This window comes from Chamaea fasciata, unplaced genomic scaffold (assembly GCF_029207755.1).
Source record: "Chamaea fasciata isolate MVZ Bird 193981 ecotype frontalis unplaced genomic scaffold, bChaFas1.0.hap1 SCAF_23, whole genome shotgun sequence".
In the NCBI taxonomy this organism is placed as follows: Eukaryota; Metazoa; Chordata; class Aves; order Passeriformes; family Sylviidae; genus Chamaea; species Chamaea fasciata.
This window is the reverse complement of record NW_027094108.1, coordinates 1,197,361-1,216,858: the sequence shown is the minus strand read 5'-3', so window position 1 is coordinate 1,216,858 and position 19,498 is coordinate 1,197,361. Positions and strand designations below refer to the sequence as shown.

Genomic DNA, 19,498 nt, shown 5'->3' with positions numbered 1-19,498 from the left:
GACAGGTGAGCACCGAACCCTGATGCCTGCATCCTCCTCTCCCAGGTGCCTGCCAGCCTCGAATCCCCCATTAAATTCCTTCCTCCTCTTCCTCCACTGGCTCAGAGGCAGAATTACAGTGCCCTGCTCTGAGGAGGTGAATTTAGCCCCCGGCCATTACATCTGATAAGCCTTGTCCTTACCTTGCAGAGAGCAGTTCTGTGTTGCTGCACATTCCTCCCCCTGCCCCCTTGCTCTTTTCCCCCCCTAAAATGCCAGCTGGAGGCTTGTGAGCTGGGTATTAGGGGATTTGCACTGCACGCTGCTAAATTTGATATGTCCTTTAACAGGAGACAAATGCTTCACAAGGCTTAAAAAGTATCGACTTTTCTTTAACAATAAGCACTAATGGCCTTCAAATAATCAATATTTAAAGTCATTATGGGGTTACACATTATACTGTTAAAACCAAGCCTTTCACTTTAACCCCATCATCTCCTCCCAAGGCCGGAGCAGAGCTCCCCCCTGGCTCAGTCCCAGCTCCTGGGGAAGGCTCGGAGCACAGGCTGTGACTGGAGATGTGAGAGGGTCAGGAAATGCAGATTGAAACCGGCAAGGCATGGAAATAAATTTAGAACGGATGGAAGAAGAGGGAAGGGAGGGGGGGGGGGGGGGGAATGGAAAAGAATGCATGAAAGCTCTGCTTTCTTCTGCTCTGCATTTGATAGGAAGAGACACTTTAAACCCGAGGTAACAGGCAGGAGGCACAGAGCTCCTCGCTGCTCTACCATCCCCAGACGCTGCCAGCAAGGGAGAATAAATAAAATAAAATCAAAGGCCTTGCTAAAAACGGTGTTTGGGATTTCCAGGCAGGAAAAGAACACGTGCTGGCCTGGCCACCGAGAGGGGCTGGTTTGTGCTGCCCCCCCTCCAAATCCAAACTGCTGCTGAAACCAAACTGGTTAAATCAGGTCAGGCTCTTTTTGGCCTTTGCTCTGCAGAACATTCGGCCAGATGGGAACCAGGGAGGGATCCTGCCAGGGCGAAAATCAGAAAATCAGAGGCCTCAGAGAGGAGAGGGGGACGCAGGGCTGGGGTGGGTAAGAGCAGGAGAGAGTTGGTGCCCAGAGAGGGCAGGAGCTGAGCCCAGAGTGGGCAGCAGGGAAAAGGAAAACCTCCCCAAAGCAGGGGGGAGGAATGAAGAACAAACCGTAGCAGCAGCAGATGGGAAGGAGGGAATCCAAAAATGCAGGCTGGGTATTTTGGGCACATCTCTGCTCAGAGGAAGCCTCTGGCTGGCACAGGGTGTCTGTCAGCTCCTGCAGGGGAGGCAGTGGGTGCCTCTCCCACCCCCAGCTCACTCCCGCCAAGGGCTGAGCTTCCCAGGACCCCGGGATGGTGCTGATGGCACCTCGGGCTGGCAGCATTCCGTGTGTTCCTCGGCATTCCTGCTGCCTGCCCCCCGTCCTGGGGGATGAGCTGTGCCCCCAGTGCCTGTTCAGGCAGCACAGAGCTCCTGGGTGCTTGCACCAACACCTTCCTCAGCTCCTGCCCTGGCTCTGCCTTCTCCCCTGAAAGGGGCAGGGCCCCCCAGACCCCACACCTCACCCCGCAGGCACAAAAAACACCTCCCAGCACACAACTGACACGTCAAACCCGGCCAAGAAGCTTCACCCCACTGCCCACAGCCAGCCCAGCCTCAGCTCCTCCCCAGCCCCTTTCTGTGTGCAGGGCACCAAAGGTTTTCCCTCCAGAGGAAATCTCCGCCAGGCTGCACGCAGAGAGAGGCGGGGATGAGCACCTCGGGAAGAGCTGAAGGAGCCCAGCAGAACACTGCCAGCAGATCCTGCAGACAGCAGCCAAGGAGCAGGATGCAAGCAGCTCTGCAGGGTACAGCCACCTGCCAGCTCTGCAGGAGAGGCAGCAGCGTGGAGATGGGAAGAGCTCCAGGCTGGAGTAGTGACAGTGGCACCTTTCAGCTGTACCCTCTCCTCTTCCAAGTCTTTTTATAACCCCCAGCTCATCTTCCCAAACACACCACCAGGCCCTGGCACTCCAGCATCCAAGCTGGATCCATCTCCAAATCCAGGATCTAGGCAACCACAACCACAAAACCAAATGAATTCCCCAGACTGTGGCTGGAGGCTGCTTTTGCCAAGATGTCTCCGTTTCAGTGACTCCTTCAAGAGATGGAGAAGGGAGCACTGTGCCACCACCAGGACCCTGGCCCAAGGAAACCCCTATCCCTGTGTTTGTGTGCCTCATCCCCACACAGCCAAAGCCCCCAGCCTGTTTCTGACCAGCAAAGATAGAATGATTCATTAATTAAGGACAAGTATCTGAGCAAACCCACCTTCCCAAGGGTCGGCTCAGTCCCTTCACTCCTGAGAACTGCGGGCACAGCTCCCATTGCCTTTGCAGGAACTCCAGCCCAGCCCTGACAGACAAAACTGGGTCACCACTGGGCTTTTCCCCTCTTGCTGTGCCAGACACGAGGGCTGAAGTCACTCATCACCGCGGCTCACAAAGCTCAGAGCTGACCTGAGCCACGCACGGGAAGCTGAAATGGAGTTGGAACACTTCTCATCCCTCTGCATCCTGCCTGTTATTCCTGCCCCTGGGAAAGGGGACACCAGGAATCCACCTGGGTGTACCTGGGAATGTCAGGCAGCTCCCTGCCCTGCTCCCTGCCCTGCCAGTGCCCACCTGGACCTCTGGGAATGTCTGTTCCTCCAGGATAAAGGTGCACGAGGCTGCTCTGATTTACCCCGAGTACAAACCCAAGGTAACAGGGAATGCAAGGGAGCAATTGCCACCCACGGGACTTCAGTGCTCTGCAATGCAACACCTGGCCTCAGCTTCTCCTGGCATTCCCAGAAACACCTGGAGGGATGGCTGGCGCAGGACAGCTCCAGCCAGGTCACTTCTGGCGGGGAGCAGAGGGGCACACACTGGGCCTCAGTGGTGCTCAGGGGGCTGCAGACCTGAAATAACGATCCTGTGGGCTGATCCCAGACTGGTTTGGGTTGGAACGGACCTCAAAGATCACCTCATTCCAACCCCTGCCCCACCAACCACCCCATGCTGCTGCTCTTGCAGCTGAGCTCCCCAAACATTGAACACAACCTCTGTTCAACGTGACAGCCACTGCCACCTGCAACAGGGGAAACTGCGGCACTGGGGGGCTCCCGCACACCTGGCCCAGGCTCCCACAGGGGTTTCTCTCCGCATCAAGGGCAGGTTGTGTCCCTGGGTGTTCCTCCCAGGCCAGGGTTTCCCTCTCCTGCCCATCCAGCTATTCCTGGGGCGATCTGGAGAGCTGACCCAGCAGGAAAAGCAGCGGTTTGCTCCAAGAGCCACCTCCTGGCCTTCACTCCCCGTCCCCTGAGCCAGCCGGCACCTTCCCTGCCCTCTTCCCACACCATGGCACCCCTCCCGGCCTGGCCCGGCCCCTGCCTGCCAGGGGGGCAAACAAACCCCCCTGGGTTTGATGTGGATGTCCCCAGCCCTCCCGCCAGCAGCCCCTCGCGGGAGCAGCCTCCACCCTTCCCTGGATGCTCCTGCAGGCAGCCGCGGGGCCGGCCTGGCTCCTCTCCAGCCCACACAGCGCCGGGGAAACGTTCCTGAGAGCGGCTGCAGGAGGCTCCTCCATCCCCTGCATTCCTCCCAGGTCTGCTCAGGGCCCGGGATTTATGGGCTGGGTTAGCCAAAGTACACGCTGTGGGAGAGAGGCTTCCAGGGCTGCCCGGGCCCTCCGCGGTGCTGCTGGGAGAGGAGGAAAAGCAGACGGCATCTCCAAGGCTCTGAAGGGAGGGAAAACTCGGGACTGAGCACATGCCAACGCTCCGGGGCCGATAGCGCAGCCTGCTCTGCCCCCACGCCGACACAAAAGCCAAGGCAAGTGTGAACACCGGAGCCTTTCACTGCTCACCCCGTGACACCCGGAGCCTCTGCATCCCCAGAGCCCCCTCGTGTCCCCGCCATCCCTGTCAGGACCGCACGCAGCTTTAATTTCATTTCCCTCTGAAGTTCTTGATGGCAGAGGGAATGGCTCGTGGCACAGAGCAAGATAAATGAGCTCGGATTTCCTGGGGGTGGGGGGATATCAGCTTTCCAGCACTCCTAGCAGTGGGAGAGGCAAGCGGAGGCTCTTTTCCCAAACAAAGAAAACTTCTTTCTGCTCCATCTCAGCATTTCTTGTCTCTCTTTCTCTGGGGATGCTACGAAATGCAAACTTCAACACCTTTGCTTGCTCTGTGCCCCAGAACAGGTGAGAGCAGCATGTCCAGCACAGGTTTGGGATCACTCCAGCCTGGCAGTGGCTCCCCTGGATGTGATGCAGACGTGCACGGGCACAGATTTCCCCCATTCCCATACAGACACCCCAGAGTGCGGCAGGAACATCCCCAGCACCTGCACAACCCCCAAAGGACACGGTCACACCTCGCCCAGGTAAACCAGCCCTGCCAGCCCCGGGCACTGCCGCCCTGTCCCACGGAATGACACAATCCTAACGGTTGGAAAATCCCTCTGAAATCACCAAATCCACCCATGACCGCGGTCACCACCAGACCGTGTCCCCAGTGTCACATCCACACGCTTCCCGAACACTCCCAGGCACCGTGAGTGCGCCGGTGCCCCGCCCAGCCCATCCCAGCCCTGGGCCGGTCCCTCCCCGCTCCCCCCGCCGTGCCACCCCGCGGGCAGAGCCGTCCCCGGGGCCCGTACCTGTCGGGGAAGTGGCTGTCCCTGTGCTGCGGCAGGCCCTGCTTCCTGCGCTGGCTGGACGAGTTGCCGGCCGAGGGGATGTGCGCTTCCATCGCGCCCGGGGTCCGCGCCGCCGCCGCCGCCGCCACCTCCTGCCGCGCCCGGAGCAGATCTGGGGACAGCCCAGGGGAGGGAGGATGAGGAGGAGCCGCTGGAGCTGCCCCGGCACCGAGCCCCGCTCCTCGGACAGACGGACACACACGCACGGGGACAGACAGAGGCGCCTCAGCTCCGGGGCCGCTCCCGGCGACAGCGCTGCCCCGGGGCTGCTGGCGGCCGTGCCCGCGGCCCCCCGGGCGACAGCGGCTCTGCTGTCCCCCCGCTGTCCCCCCGCTGTCCCCCCGCTGTCCCCCCGCGGCTCGGGGGCGCCGGGGCGGCGGCGGAGCCCGGCGGGGAGCGGCGGCCCCGGCCGCGATCCGCCCCCGCCGCCCGGGGAGGTTTTTTGGCAGCGGAGGAAATTGTGCAACTTACGGCAGGGGGGGTGGATTTGCTGTTTAATTGCCTTTCCTGCCGGAGGGAGGGAGGGAAGGAGGGAGGGAAGGAGCGGGAAAGAGAAAAAAAAAAAAAAAAAAAAGAAAGAAAAAGGGAGGGAAGGATGGAAGGAGGGATGGATGGATGCGAGGAGAGCTGGAGGAGAGGGGAGGCATTCCCCAAACTCCCTCTCCCGGTCGGTGCCGAGCTGGCACCTGCCCCGCTCCCGCCGTGTCCCCTGTGCCACCGCCGGGGTTATCGGGGCTCTGCAGGGCCGCACCTGCCGGGCACAGCGAGGACAGGGAAGGGCCCGGAGCAGCTGAGGATGGGGCACAGAAAAGGGGACCCTGCTCCCGGCCCTGGCACGGCTCTGCCTGGAGAAAACCGCAGGTCAGAGGGAAAGGCAGCCCTCATCCTGCCTGCACTGCCCCGGCAGAACCTGTGACCTGTGTCACCCTGCAGTGACACACCTGTGCAGTGACACACCTGTGCAGTGAGTGACACCTGTGCAGTGAGTGACACCCGTGCAGCCCCTGCAGTGCAGGGGGTCAGGGCAGCCAGGCTGCCCACACGGTGGGCATGGACAGAGCAGGAAGGGCCAGAACCACCCCAAGGAGCCCCAAGGAGGGGCAGGTGATGCAGGTCCAGCCCATGTGCCACTGCCCCGGCCTCAGGGAACGGCGAGTGACCAGGACACCTGTGCCAGGTGCACCGAGGCTCTCCCAGGGGCTGCTCCCTCCCTCAGTCCCGGTGTCTGTGTGAAATCCCCTGCACACATCCCACATGCCACCGCAGAGCCCCTGGTGCCCTTCACGGCGTGCACAGGAAACATCCCCCGCAGAGGAAACCTCCCTGACACCCTCAGCCTGCACCAACCTGCCAAAGGAAACCAAAACACAGCTGGGGAGAGCAGCAGAGGCAGATTTATCTCCCTGAGCACGGCCTGGGCAGCATCACCTCTAACACTGACCCTGCAGAGCCCTCACATCCAGCAGCACATCCAGCAGCACATCCAGCTCTTCCCACGGCTGGAAAAGCCACACTGCTGCAGGAGCACTGCACAGCCCTGCTAATGACACACTTCCCATCCCTGTGTCTTCCTTTTCCCCAGCAGGCTCTTCTCCCTCCGCTCTGGAAATCCCAGCCTGCCCTGCTGGCACCAAGATGTGCCCAGCCCAGCCCGAGCTCCATCAGTCACAGCATCAGTGATTTTGGTGATGGTCACAGCATTTTGGTGATGGTCAGGGCTGCAGCCCCGCGCTGGGGTGAGAACATCCCCACAGCTGCCACTGCTGCTGGCACGAAGGGGGACAGCAGTGCCCCAATTCCTGTCCCCACACCCCCGGCCGAGGGGACAAACCCTGGAACCGCAATTCTGAACTGCAAAGAACAGCCAAACCCCATCAGATCACAGCAACAGCCCGGAGAATTCGCCGAGCCAGGGAGACCGTGCAACCTTCCAATGTTTATAAATTAATTATCTGAAAAACCCGGGTCACTCCTGATTGCCACGGCGGCTGTAATTTAGAAGGCTGGCGTGCAGCCAGCTCCAGGAGCCGCATTGATCCTGAATGACCGCAACAACCCCCGCACACACCCCCCCTCCTCTCCTCTCCCCTTCCCCCTCCTCGCCTCCCTGCGCCCCCTCCCCGCTGCCCAGACCCCCCCGAGGATCTGTTATTTACAATCCTGCACTCTGACAGTTGGGAAATCAGATTGATTGACAGTGGGACGCTGGCGGATGGAGGTTCCAGGCACGGAGACAGACTGAATTCAGAATGTGGGATGAATGCCACTGGGAGAACGGGGGTGGAGGAAGGAAAGGGGGGGGGGAGGAGGGGGGGGGCTGAAAAGCAATTAAAAAAAAAAGATTTCTAAATTATTAACATTTTTTAAATTATTAATGTTATTGGTGCCTCCATGTGAGCCCGCAGATAAACTGCGCTTTGTACTGGCACTAATAATTTATATCCCAAGCAGAGCCCTGTGGCGTGGAGACAATCCAAAAATACTCCAAGTTTTGTCTTGTCAGTGTTCCCCGAGCGAGTCTGGCTGTGCAGGCTCCTTGTCCCCCTCCCTGCCCACCCCAAAACCCCAGCGTGACCCCCCCCCAAAAAATGCTGATGAGACAATGGAATCGTCACCATAAAAACGCGTGGGGCTCTCAGGGTAACGAGCTCTCCCGGTTACTTGGGGGTGACACAGCTGTCCCCAGCACACACTGGGGGGATGGACACGTCCCTGTGTCCGGCAGGCACCCAGGGCAGCTCACACCCCACGCCCTGTGCCGTGCCCAGGCTCTGCTGGGCTCCGGTCAGGGCTGAAGGTCCAGCACGTTCCAGTGTCACCCTTTTGTCACACCCTGTCCCCCGCTCTGGGCGTGTTCCCACAGCTCCCGGTGCCATCGCAGCCCTGTGGCACACTCGGCTGTGGCCCTCAGGCCACCAGGTGAGTTTGCAGGGGCTCTGCAGTGCCTGGCACACCCCAGGCTGGTGCCATGAGCTGGTGCCACACTCCCCACGGGCACCAGGGCAGGTTTGTGGCGGGCCTTCGCTGCTGATAAGCAAATCCTTCCTCCACAGCAATCGCCTTCCTGCCCCCAGAGAAGCCAATCAAATCAAACAGAGTGGAAAAGAAGACAGCCTCTTCATTAACCTAACAAGGAGCCCTGGGGATTCACACTCGAGACCGGAGATTGTGCTGCAGCCCCGGCTGATGCCGAGGCTGCCCGTGCTCCTCCGCCCCGCGCACCTCGGGCAGGGAGCAGCACCGCGACAGGTCCTGCCCGGCCTCTGCCCTTCAGGGATGCCCCGGCCCAGTTCTCTCCCTCCCCTGCAGGGCAGGACTCGGGCACGGCTTCGCTCGGGGCCAGACTGGGCCAGGGCCAGCAGGTTCTGCTCACCTGAGGGCAGGTGAGGGGCATGTACCTGTGCTGGGATGCTCTACCTGTGCAGGGATGCTCTACCTGTGGAATAGGGCTCGGGAACATCTCCCAAATGAGCCCAGGGCTTGGGGACATCTCCCAAATGAGTCCAGGACTCAGGAACATCCCCCAGCTCCATCCCAAATGACTCCAGGGCTTGGGGACATCTCCCAGATGAGCCCAGGGCTTGGGGACATCCTCCAGACTCATCCCAAATGACTCCAGAGCTCGGGAACATCTCCCAGATGACTCCAGGTCACAGGAACATCCCCCAGCCCCATCCCAACTGACTCCAGAGCTCAGGGGACACCCCTCAGCTGCCCCCCCCGTGGCAGCAGCCCCCGTGCCCCCCTGGGCAGCCCTACCTCCGTGGCTGGGCACTGCCATGCTGTTGGCCAGCTGGTAGAGGCGCTGCTGCTGCTGCTGCTGCTCCTCGAAGGAGCCGTGCTCGTTGAGGGCCGACATCATGCGCCTGTAGTGCTCCTCGGGGGTCATCTGCAGGGCCACGGCCGCCTCCTCCAGCGTCTGCGAGGTCTCTGTGGGCACAAAGGGGCACTCGGGGCCGGGCTCCTTCTCTAGGTGGCAGCTGACACCAGGAGAGGACGCGGCCTTAGGCTGCGCCGAGGGAATTCAGGTTGGGCGTTCTTTGTTCGGCTCAGACCCGAGCAGACTGGCATCCCTGTCCCCCAGCTCTCCGAGGGTTCACAGGACACCAGGAACTGAGAGATTGTTTTGGTTTAGGGATGCTCCAGCACCCAAGGGACGGCGCTGACACCATGGGACACTGCTGGCACACTCCTAGGGACAGTGCTGGCACACCCCAGGGGACAGTGCTGGCACCACAAGGGATGGTGACACCCCTGAGGAATGGGGACACACCCCAGGGGACAGTGCTGCCACACCCCAAGGAATGGGGACACACCCCCAGGAATGGGGACACACCCCAAGGAATGGGGACACACCCCCAGGAATGGGGACACACCCCAAGGAATGGGGACACACCCCAAGGAATGGGGACACACCCCAGGGGACAGCAGTGACACCCACCTGCCCAGCCCCCAGAGGACAGCTCAGGGCAGGCCGTCTCCCCTCTGTGCCCCTGGCCAGCACCCCGGGGCCAGGCCAATGCCCCCTCCGTGCCCGTGTTCCCGGCAGCTCCCGGGATCCGGGGCCAGGAGGGATCGCAGCCGGCCTGGCAGTGAGAGGAAACCGCAGGCCGCTTGTGTTTACTGTACGCCCAGCTCTCGGGAACTGCCGCTCCCGCCTCGGCTGCTCCGACACGGTTTTATCTGGGATCTTTCCCACAGGCGAAGCCTTTTCATTACTCGGGGAGGAACTCCCAGGCACAATCTGGGCAGGCACAGGGGAAGGGGGCGGCAGGATCGCAGCCACAGACCCACTGCGGTGCTGGGGGGGACAGGACCGCCCTGTGCCCCACATCCACACCCCTGCTGCTCTTAACCCCTGGGGGGGACAGGACCACCCTGTGCCCCACATCCACACCCCTGCTGCTCCGTAACCCCTGGGGGGGACAGGACCACCCTGTGCCCCACATCCACACCCCTGCTGCTCCGTAACCCCTGGGGGGGACAGGACCACCCTGTGCCCCACATCCACACCCCTGCTGCTCCTTAACCCCTGGGGGGGACAGGACCACCCTGTGCCCCACATCCACACCCCTGCTGCTCTTAACCCCTGGGGGGGACAGGACCACCCTGTGCCCCACATCCACACCCCTGCTGCTCCGTAACCCCTGGGGGGGACAGGACCACCCTGTGCCCCACATCCACACCCCTGCTGCTCCCCCAGCTCCTCCTGTGTGTGCCCCACGTCCCTGCTGCTCGTGCAGCCCCTCGGGGAGCAGGGCAGGTGATGCTGCCCCAGGGCTGGCCCCAAAGCCACGGGGGTGGCACTTGTCACACTTGTCACACGCACAGGCACTGGGAGGGGCTGTGGGTCTCTGGACAGGTGAGTGTGGGGCAGGCAGGAACAGCCCCAGGGCTTTGGGGCTGTGAAATGAGGCAGCTCTGGGGCTGGGGCTGCCTTTGACAGCAAACCCACAGCGCAGCCCAGCACGGGGCTCGGCCTTTGGGGGATGCAACTTTCACAGGCTGTCATCAGGCCACCTCCTCCCCAAAATACAGGAGGGAAACATCATCATCGTCATCATCATCATCATCATCATCATCATCTCATCATCATCATCATCTCGTCGTCCCAATAATAATAAAACAATAACAAAACAGACTATACAAATAAATAACAATGAATAACGAGTAACGATAATGATAGTAATGATGGCAATAATTATAGCAATCATGATAATAATAAATAATTATAACAACAACAACAACAACAATAATAATAATAATAATAATAATAATAATAATAATAGAGTCTAAGCTGCACAACATTTCAACACCGAAGGGCTGCAGCCCTGGCTCCCAAGGCCAAAAGGGAAATGATTCCAGCTCAGCTCCAGCACAGCACTCCTGCTGTCCCTGCAGCCTCAGCCGCTGCCCCAGTGACACACATCTGCTCCCCGCTGCTTCAGAGCCTGCTCTGGGATGAGCAGCGGCGTTCCCGCACTACCCCCAGCCCCAAAACCCAGGCCCCAAGGCAGGGGCTGCTCTGGAACAGCCGTGCTGACCCTCAATCCCACCCCAAAGCCGCAGGACACCCATGGAAGCAGCAGGGGAGGGAGCAGAGGGCAGAATTCCCTTCCGGGGAGGATTCCCTCCTCCTCTTCCTCCTCCTGCAGGGATGCAGCAGCTCAGGGTTTCAGTTCCCTCCTGATGCTCTTACCCAAAGGTCTAAGGAGCAAAGCCACAGACCTGATCTAGAAAAACACCGATTTTTTTTTTCTCCCCCCACAGCTGTGTCATTAGAGAAAAAAAAAAAAAAAAAAAAGGGAGGAGGGGGGAGGGGATTTAATAACACTTAATTACCATAAACTCTATCGGCTCAGCCGCAGAGCAGATTTCAGGTGCAAGGAGGGGAGGGAGAACGGGGGTGGCGAGGGGAGGCTCAGCGAGGAAGGAGGAATCCAGGGAAAGGCTGGATTTCCACGCTGAGAACTTGGAAGATTTCACATGACTCAGGCAGCAGTAATTCCAGCTTTGCCGGAGCTTTGCTGTCTGCTTTTGTCATTACCAGGGGTAATGCGGGAGGCTGATCTGCCAAATCTCCTGCAGCCGCCAGGTGTGAAATGGACTCTGGCCCAGCCCCGGGGAGGCAGAGCCAAGGCCGGCATCTGCTGGGCCCTCTGCACCCCAGCACATCCCCCTGGGCAGCCCCAGATCCTCCCAGCCCTCTCCCAGCCCCTGCCGGGGTCCTGCCGGCACAGCCACGGCGGCCCGTGGGCGCTGGGGTTCTGCGCTGAGCCGAGGTTCACTCGGGTTCTGCACAGAGCCGAGGACGTTTCACGGCCTCTCCACGCCGTCTTCTCAGCCTCATCCTCCCCAGGTAACCCCAGAGGCGCGACAGGAGCACCCAGCCCGTCCCTCCTGTCCTGCAAACCAACCCATGGCAGGCCAGGGTTCCCTTTATTCAACCCCAGTCTGAGCTTAAGGACCCGCAGCAGACCCATCTCGGCCCAGAGCCCAGGCCAGGGTTTGCCCAGCAGCTTTTGGGGTTTCCTTTCCTGTGCCCATTCCCCTCACAGCCCAGCCAGGGTTTGCCCAGCAGCTTTTGGGGTTTCCTTTCCTGTGCCCACTCCCCTCACAGCCCAGCCAGGGTCTGCCCAGCAGCTTTTGGGGTTTCCTTTCCTGTGCCCACTCCCCTCACAGCCCAGCCAGGGTCTGCCCAGCAGCTTTTGGGGTTTCCTTTCCTGTGCCCACTCCCCTCACAGCCCAGCCAGGGTTTGCCCAGCAGCTTTTGAGGTTTCCTTTCCTGTGCCCACTCCCCCATCCAGCAGCCTGGCTTTGGGGCAGTGATGCTGTCAGCAAGACCCAAAACCTCGTTTCTTCCCTTGGCCCAATTGCCAAAGGCACCAGCACGTTGCTGTCCCCTCCAAAGGAGAGGGACAAAGGGACAGGGCTGGGTCTGAATTGCTCAGCGGCAGTTTCTGGGCTCCTCTGTGACCCAGACGTGCAGCCAGGTTTTGGTTTGGTTTAAACCCACCGAGAGGAGGATGGCAGCAGCAGCCTGTGAGCTCCTCCCCAGCCCAGGGGGTGAGCCCAGGACTGTTCCCTACGTGTGTTTTCCAGCTCCCCATCCAGCCTCGCTCTCCAGCCTCCCTACCCGACGGATTTTCCAGCTGCTCCACGAGGAACCGGGACGCTCTTCCCCATTTTCCCTTCGGGAAGGAGCCCTCCAGCCGCACAACCCCCGGGGCTTTCAGCGGGGAACGGCGTGCCCGTGCCCGGCCGGCACAGCCCCGGCTCCCCCGTCTGCACAGGAACGTTCTGCTCCGGTTGACAGCGGCCCCGTTTCCTCCCAGACACGGCTGCTCCTTCTGATCTGCCGAGCGAGAGAGAGCTCTGCCGAGGGGAGGGCAGGGAGGGAGGAGGCTGCTCCCCCCTCTGCCAGCGTTTCCAGCCCTACAGGTGTTTTCTCGCTCAGCCGGGGAGCGGCAGCGATTTCCTTGGCCCGGCAGCAGCGGCCACGGAAGCTGAGCCACGGGGTCACTGCTCCTCTTCCAGGGGCTCCTCTTCCAGAGGCTCCTCTTCCTCCCCTTCCAAAGGCTCTTCCTCCAGAGGCTTCTATTCCAAAGGTTCCTCTTCCTCTCCTTCCAAAGGCTCTTCTTCCAGAGGCTCCCGTTCCAAAGGCTCCTCTTCCTCCCCTTCCAAAGGCTCTTCTTCCAGAGGCTCCCCTTCCAAAGGCTCCTCTTCCTCCCCTTCCAAAGGCTCCTCTTCCTCCCCTTCCAAAGGCTCTTCTTCCAGAGGCTCCCGTTCCAAAGGCTCCTCTTCCTCCCCTTCCAAAGGCTCCTCTTCTTCCTCTTCCAGAGGCTCCTCCAGAGCCAGACAAGCTGTGCCCAAGCCAGAGCTGCTCCCAGGGCCAGTGTAGGATGGAGAGGGGCAGATCTGATCCTGCCAGGGATGTCTGAGATGGAAAGAGGCAGATCCTGCCAGGGGCAGCGTGCGATGGAGACTGGCAGATCCTGCCTGGGATGGTTTGGAGTGGAGCAGATCCTGCCTGGGATGGTTTGGAGTGGAGCAGATCCCGCCTGGGATGGTTTGGAGAGGGGCAGATCCTGCCTGGGATGGTTTGGAGTGGAGCAGATCCCGCCTGGGATGGTTTGGAGAGGAGCAGATCCTGCCTGGGATGGTTTGGAGAGGGGCAGATCCCGCCTGGGATGGTTTGGAGAGGGGCAGATCCTGCCTGGGATGGTTTGGAGAGGGGCAGATCCTGCCTGGGATGGTTTGGAGAGGAACAGATCCTGCCTGGGATGGTTTGGAGAGGGGCAGATCCTGCCTGGGATGGTTTGGAGAGGAGCAGATCCTGCCTGGGATGGTTTGGAGAGGGGCAGATCCTGCCTGGGATGGTTTGGAGAGGAGCAGATCCTGCCTGGGATGGTTTGGAGAGGGGCAGATCCTGCCTGGGATGGTTTGGAGAGGAACAGATCCTGCCTGGGATGGTTTGGAGAGGGGCAGATCCTGCCTGGGATGGTTTGGAGAGGAACAGATCCTGCCTGGGATGGTTTGGAGAGGAACAGATCCTGCCTGGGATGGTTTGGAGAGGGGCAGATCCTTTCTGGAGCCCATCACCACCCTGGCAATGCAGGAGGAGCAGGAGCAGCACCCACACGAGGCACGGCACCACCAGGCTGCAGGAGAAGGGGTCCCAGGAGATGCTGCAGCCCCAGCAGGACACGTGGGGCTGACGGGATCCTGAATTCCAGCCAGTCCTTGCCTCCCTTCCCGCTCCCAAGTCCCAAAGTGCTCTCTGGGTGGCAGCCAAAGCCCCAAGCCCAGGTGAGCATCCATTAGGGCCCTTCCCATCTGGGAATGGTTTGCCACACAAGGTGCATCCTTCTGTTTCCAGGCAGGGACCACTGGGACTGTGTTTTCCCCACAGGGATGCTGCTGGAATCGCAGCGGGATGGGAGCTCTCAGCTCACACAAACCTTGCGCCCCTCCTGTCACCCCCTTTTCACACCACAAACAGCCCCAAAGCACAGAAACCTCAGCCCCTCGCTGTTCCAATCTAATTCCAGCATCAGCACAGCCTGGCCTAAAACTCCTGCACAGCTCTGGAGGGAGCAGGGGCTCCCCAAGGATTCAATAAAAAACAGTGGGACATCAGCAAAAGCCCCAGCTCCCAATTTCCATTCTGTCTCGCCTCAAAGGGGAAGTAGAAAACAAAAGTTTGCTTTATCCAGGGGCTTCCTGGGAACCCCTCAGTTAAAAAGCTGAGGGATTCCCCAGTTTTTCCCTCTGCTTCCAGCTGGGAAAAGGTGGAACTTTGGAGCCAAGGAGCAGGATTTGGATCCTGAGTGCTTCCTGCAAAGCCCAGGGCTCCTCACCCTGCCCTCAGCCCAGAAAAAAAGGTGGGAAGGCCAAAAGAAAGGAACAGAGTGAGATCACTTGACCCCGACACTCCCACGCCAAAAACATCCACCTGTGCCAGCTCAGGCACTTTTCTGAGGATGAATCCAAAGGCAATCCCTTGGTTTCACGTGGCTTGGTTAAAGCTCAGCCCACACAGGGTCTGTCCCCTGGACTCAGTTTTTAGTCACAGACTTGGAATTACGAGGGGCACAACCCCAGCAGGGACAGCAAAACACAAAACGTGTCCCAGGAGCCCCATGGCTGATGGAACAAATCTGTTTGTGATCCTATGGAAGGGTTCATGAACAGATCTGGAACGCACCTGCACAGCCACCAGAAACACGGCAGGGATAACAGGAGTGGAGCAGATGAGGGAAAAAACATCAAGGAAAACATAAAGAGGAGCAGCTTAAAGGGTTCCCGGTAAAATCGGAGGCGTTTCTGCTGTTATTGAAGAGTTAATGGGCAGGAAAGGGTTACAGCAAGAGAGGATTTAGTATTTTCTACAGAGTGACACCAGCACTCCACATCCTCTCAGAGAATTCTGCCTCCAGAGCAACGTTTGGGCACAGGGAGGGAAGAAACAGGAACATTCTGTGAGATCAGCAGGCAGGACAGGTCCCCACCGTGGATCTTCGTAAAGCAGAACATAAAGGATGCGTTTTAAACAGCTTCAGGACAAACCGCTGCCAGAGGTGCCCTTTGAGATTCCCGGGATGGGTGACTGGGAATCCAGCCCTGCAAGAGCCCGAGCTGGACTCCAAAGCCCTGGAGCAGGACCCAGCCTGACACGGCTGCTCTGCTTTGGGATTTTTAGTGGCCAGAGAGCGCGGGTTGAAGCACAGGGATGGAGGTGGGTATCGCTGACAGCTAATTAGTCTGATATTAACAACAAAGCCTTTAAGTAAACGGCTGCAAAACCTCATTTACTCAACCTGGAGACAAACTCATTAACTGCAGGCTCCATTACCCATCCCACTTTGCAGGTCGTAAAGAAAGTTTAAAAATCGTGTTTATGGGAAAGAACTGGAAGGCAAAGCAAGAGATTTAAAAAAAAAAAAAAAAACAAAAAACCACAACCAACAAACCAAACCCTAAATAGAGAAACCTTCTGCAGATTCCATCTCTATAGGAACGGTGCCATAAATGCATAAGAGAAAACTCAGCAGCCCCATTCTCCCTGACAGGCTCCTTTTTTCCCTTTAAAGGAGCAGATGCCAGCACGATAAGCCCCTGTGCACCTTTCACATTTAAACGTGTAATCAAGACAATTCTGCCTGAAAAAAAAAAGTAGGAACACCCCGAAAATCCACCTTGAAGGCTGCAGCCTGCTTGCCTTTTTTTTTTTTTTTTAATCATCAAGCAATTACTGTAATTAAGAGGCAATCCCTCTGTCGCCCTGCAAGGCTCCCTCCGAGGAGATAAAGGAAAAAACAGAGCCCTGGTCGCCTCCTCCTGCACCCCCAGTGCCAGACACAGCTCCCACCCCTCCACAGCCCTCCCTCCTTAATTGAAATTAAGTTCCACTCAGGGGAGAGGAGAAGAAAAGGGGAAGGGGATGGGGGGAGGGAGAAGCAGCACTTACCCTTTGGGGACTCACTTCGGGCTTTCTTGCTCTCTAAAGGACACTCACTGCTGCTGTTGGGAGAACATACTCTTCTCTTGCCTAAAATTTCATCTGGGGGAGAGAGAGATGAGAAAGCTGAGTGTCAGAGAAGGCTGCACTTTCCTCCTTGCAGGAGCGACCAGAGAGACTTTTGGTATTTTGCTGCTTCTCTCTCTCTCACACACACAGACACACACACACACACTGATATTACAAGCAGAGAGAGAAAAAAATGAAAGTAAGAAAAATCATCATCTTGAGAGCCTTGATCTGCTTTCCTAATCACGCAGCCCAAAAGCACATAATGACTATTCATACACTGATCAATGCAACGTTTTCCAGCCATAAATTCTGAATCCAGTTGATTTTCCTTACTGAGTTTCATCATTTGCTCTGGTGCCTTTTGTCCCCCCGGTGTTTCCACTCCTTTCATGCCCTGATGCAAAGCAACTGGGGGAGAGGAAGGGTTGGAAAAAAACAACACAGGGAAAGAAAAAAAAAAAAAAAAAAAAGAAAAAATAGAAGCACAACAGATCTCTGAATCTTCCTACCACAGTATCTCTGTCTCTCTCTGTCTCTCTCTCTCAGTCTCTCCCCCTCCCTCCCCCCTCCTCCTTCAAAACCTCAAGGTCCTCAGCAATCTTCCCCCTCTGGATTGCACGGAAACACTCAAAGCCTTTTGCATTACTGCAGCCCTCCGAAGCAACACCAAATCTCTAATACACAATTACAGCGTCCCCGAGCAGATTTCCAATCAATATCCTCCCCTAATAACGCTGGGGAAACTGAAAGCATGATGGTGCATATGGGCAGGAAGGAAGAGCCTGTTTGTCACTGCAAGCATCAAATTCTCATCTATCAAGGGCTTGTTAAAGATGCAGCATCTTAAAAGAAAAGGAAAAAAAATAATTAAAATAAAATCCTCTCGCAAACGAGCAGCAGATTTGAGTGAGGATGGATTGGATCTGCCTGTGAACCCAAACACAGCCAGGCTGCTGCAACGTGCCCGGAACGTGGGGGTTAAGGAAGGTTACAAACCCCCTCGGTCCTATTTATAACAACAACAACATTATCGCTCTTCCAGGGGACATTTCCAGCCAAGCAACTGTCCCCAGCACTCAGGATCACTCCCCATCACTTGGAATGCAGCAGAGCAGCCCAGGTTGCTGCCGTGGCAGGGATTTATCAGGGGATCAGAGCCCAGGGCCGAGCAGAGCGGCCCCAGCAGGTGCCTCTGCCCAAGGAGCTCCGAGTGGCATTTCGGGGCTCTAAAAGAGCACGGGCCGCCTCCAAACTCGGCCTGCCACGACCCTGTCACCAAATCCCTCAAGAGAAGTGGCAGCGGGGGCACGACGCAGAGGCTGGTGACTGCAGAGCCCGGAGCCAGGGAAGCACAACAGGGCCGAGGGAAGTGGGGAGAGCCGGCGAAGGGCAGGGTGACAGCGCTGGGAGCTCTCCCAGCACTTCACATCCCCAGTGCCGGGTCAGCCTGGCCACACAGTGGGGATGTTCTCACTCCTCGTGCCTCAGTTTACCCCTTGCACAGCCCCGCAGCCACGGTCAGCCTCCCAGGCTGGGAGTACCTGGAGCAGGGAGCACACCCCGAGCTCCTTCCCCCGGAGTGCTCCATCCCTCCCGCTGATTTTCCTGGAAGCCTTTCCCCTGACACTGCAAACCCTCGGTGCTGGAGGCCAGGATCACATATCCCGCTCCTCCTCGGGACTGTTCCCAGCCAGGATTTGTGGCTTTGGAACAAAACTCGAGTCCCCCCCCCCCCCGTGCTCCTCTCGCCCCTCCCAGCCCGGGCAGGAGGCAGCAGAGCCCGGCAGGGCTGCAGGCAGAGGAGTCTCCATGGAAAAGAGCTGGTGACAGAAGCACGGGGTCCATGTGACAGCAGTTGGAATGTGAGCAGTGAAGATTCCTGGCGTTCACAGCTCTGCCAAAGGCACCTCGTTCCCCCCATCCCTGCTTCCCTCCCGCTGTTCCTCTCCCACCCCCGGGCCCATCTGCCGGCAGACACTCGCTCGGGGCCCTGCTATTCCCAGATATTCCCTCTTCCCGGCCATTGCCATGCCATTCCCAGCCATTCCCAGATGTCATTCCCAGCTATTCCCAGCCATTCCCACGGCTGACAGTGGGAGAGAGCGGGGTCCTGCAGTGCAGATTCCCTCCAGAGACATCCCACATTCATCCCCAGGGCATCCCTCCCATCCTCTCAGGTTCCCCTTGGCCCAAATGCCCCGGGCTGGATTTGGGCTGCCCCCCAGCAGTTTTCCTGTGACATCTCAGGTTGAAACATTCCCTCTTTTGTTTTTGTACTTATTTCTTCAGTTAAGGCAGAGCCCTGCAGCGTGGCAGAGACGCCTCTGGCCCCAGAAGTTTGGGGACTAAACAAGAGATGCAGTAAGTGAGGAAAAGGGAATAAAGAGCAGCATAAAGATCATCCCAAAGATGTAACAACCCCAAACGGACTGAGGCAGGAGCAGAGCACAGAGCTCCAATTTCCTGGGTCCCAGCTCAGCGTCTTAAGAAGTCAAACCCCACCTTTGCTCCCTGAGCTGCAGAGCAGAGACCAGGCAGGTCCCACTCGCTTTAATTGCTCAATTAACTCCCAGGGTACAACCCCAGAGCGAGACGTCGGTGCTGCAGCACACATCCTCCCCTCCTCAGCACCTCAGTGCACAGCTCTGCCACCCCACCTGCACCTGCCAGCCCCATCCACGGGACCCTGCAGTCCCAATCCATCCCTGCACAGGACCCTGCAGCCCCAATCCATCCCTGCACAGGACCCTGCAGTCCCAATCCATCCCTCCACAGGACCCTGCAGCCCCAATCCATCCCTGCACAGGACCCTGCAGTCCCAATCCATCCCTCCACAGGACCCTGCAGCCCCAATCCATCCCTGCACAGGACCCTGCAGCCCCAATCCATCCCTCCACAGGACCCTGCAGCCCCAATCCATCCCTGCACAGGACCCTGCAGCCCCAATCCATCCCTGCACAGGACCCTGCAGCCCCAATCTGTCCCTCCACAGGACCCTGCAGTCCCAAATCCAGCCCTGCACCCACCCAACAACCCCTGTGTGCCCTCAGGACACGGAGCTGGGAGCAGCCACCGGCCTGACTCTGCAGCAGCAGCAGCAGCAGCAGCAGCAGCAAAACCGAATATGCTTTGCAAATGAGCTGGCAGAGCAGCTCCCGGCTGCCTCCCCACCCTCCCAGAGCCAGGCTGTGCACTCAGGGCCTCGCTGCCCGTGCACGA

At 58.7% G+C, this 19,498-nt stretch overlaps 1 protein-coding gene across 1 annotated transcript in view; it reads right to left on the bottom strand.

Annotated features, from left to right (window-relative positions):
- The window catches only part of SAMD11 (sterile alpha motif domain containing 11), an 85,765-nt gene that overhangs the window by 14,271 nt on the left and 51,996 nt on the right, over nt 1-19,498 (bottom strand). The window contains exons 7-9 of the mRNA XM_066202947.1: nt 16,217-16,309; nt 8,506-8,676; nt 4,708-4,858 (exon numbers count right to left, since the gene is read on the bottom strand). Coding sequence (XP_066059044.1) covers nt 4,708-4,858; nt 8,506-8,676; nt 16,217-16,309 — 415 coding nt within the window. The remainder of the gene's footprint in view (nt 1-4,707; nt 4,859-8,505; nt 8,677-16,216; nt 16,310-19,498) is intronic.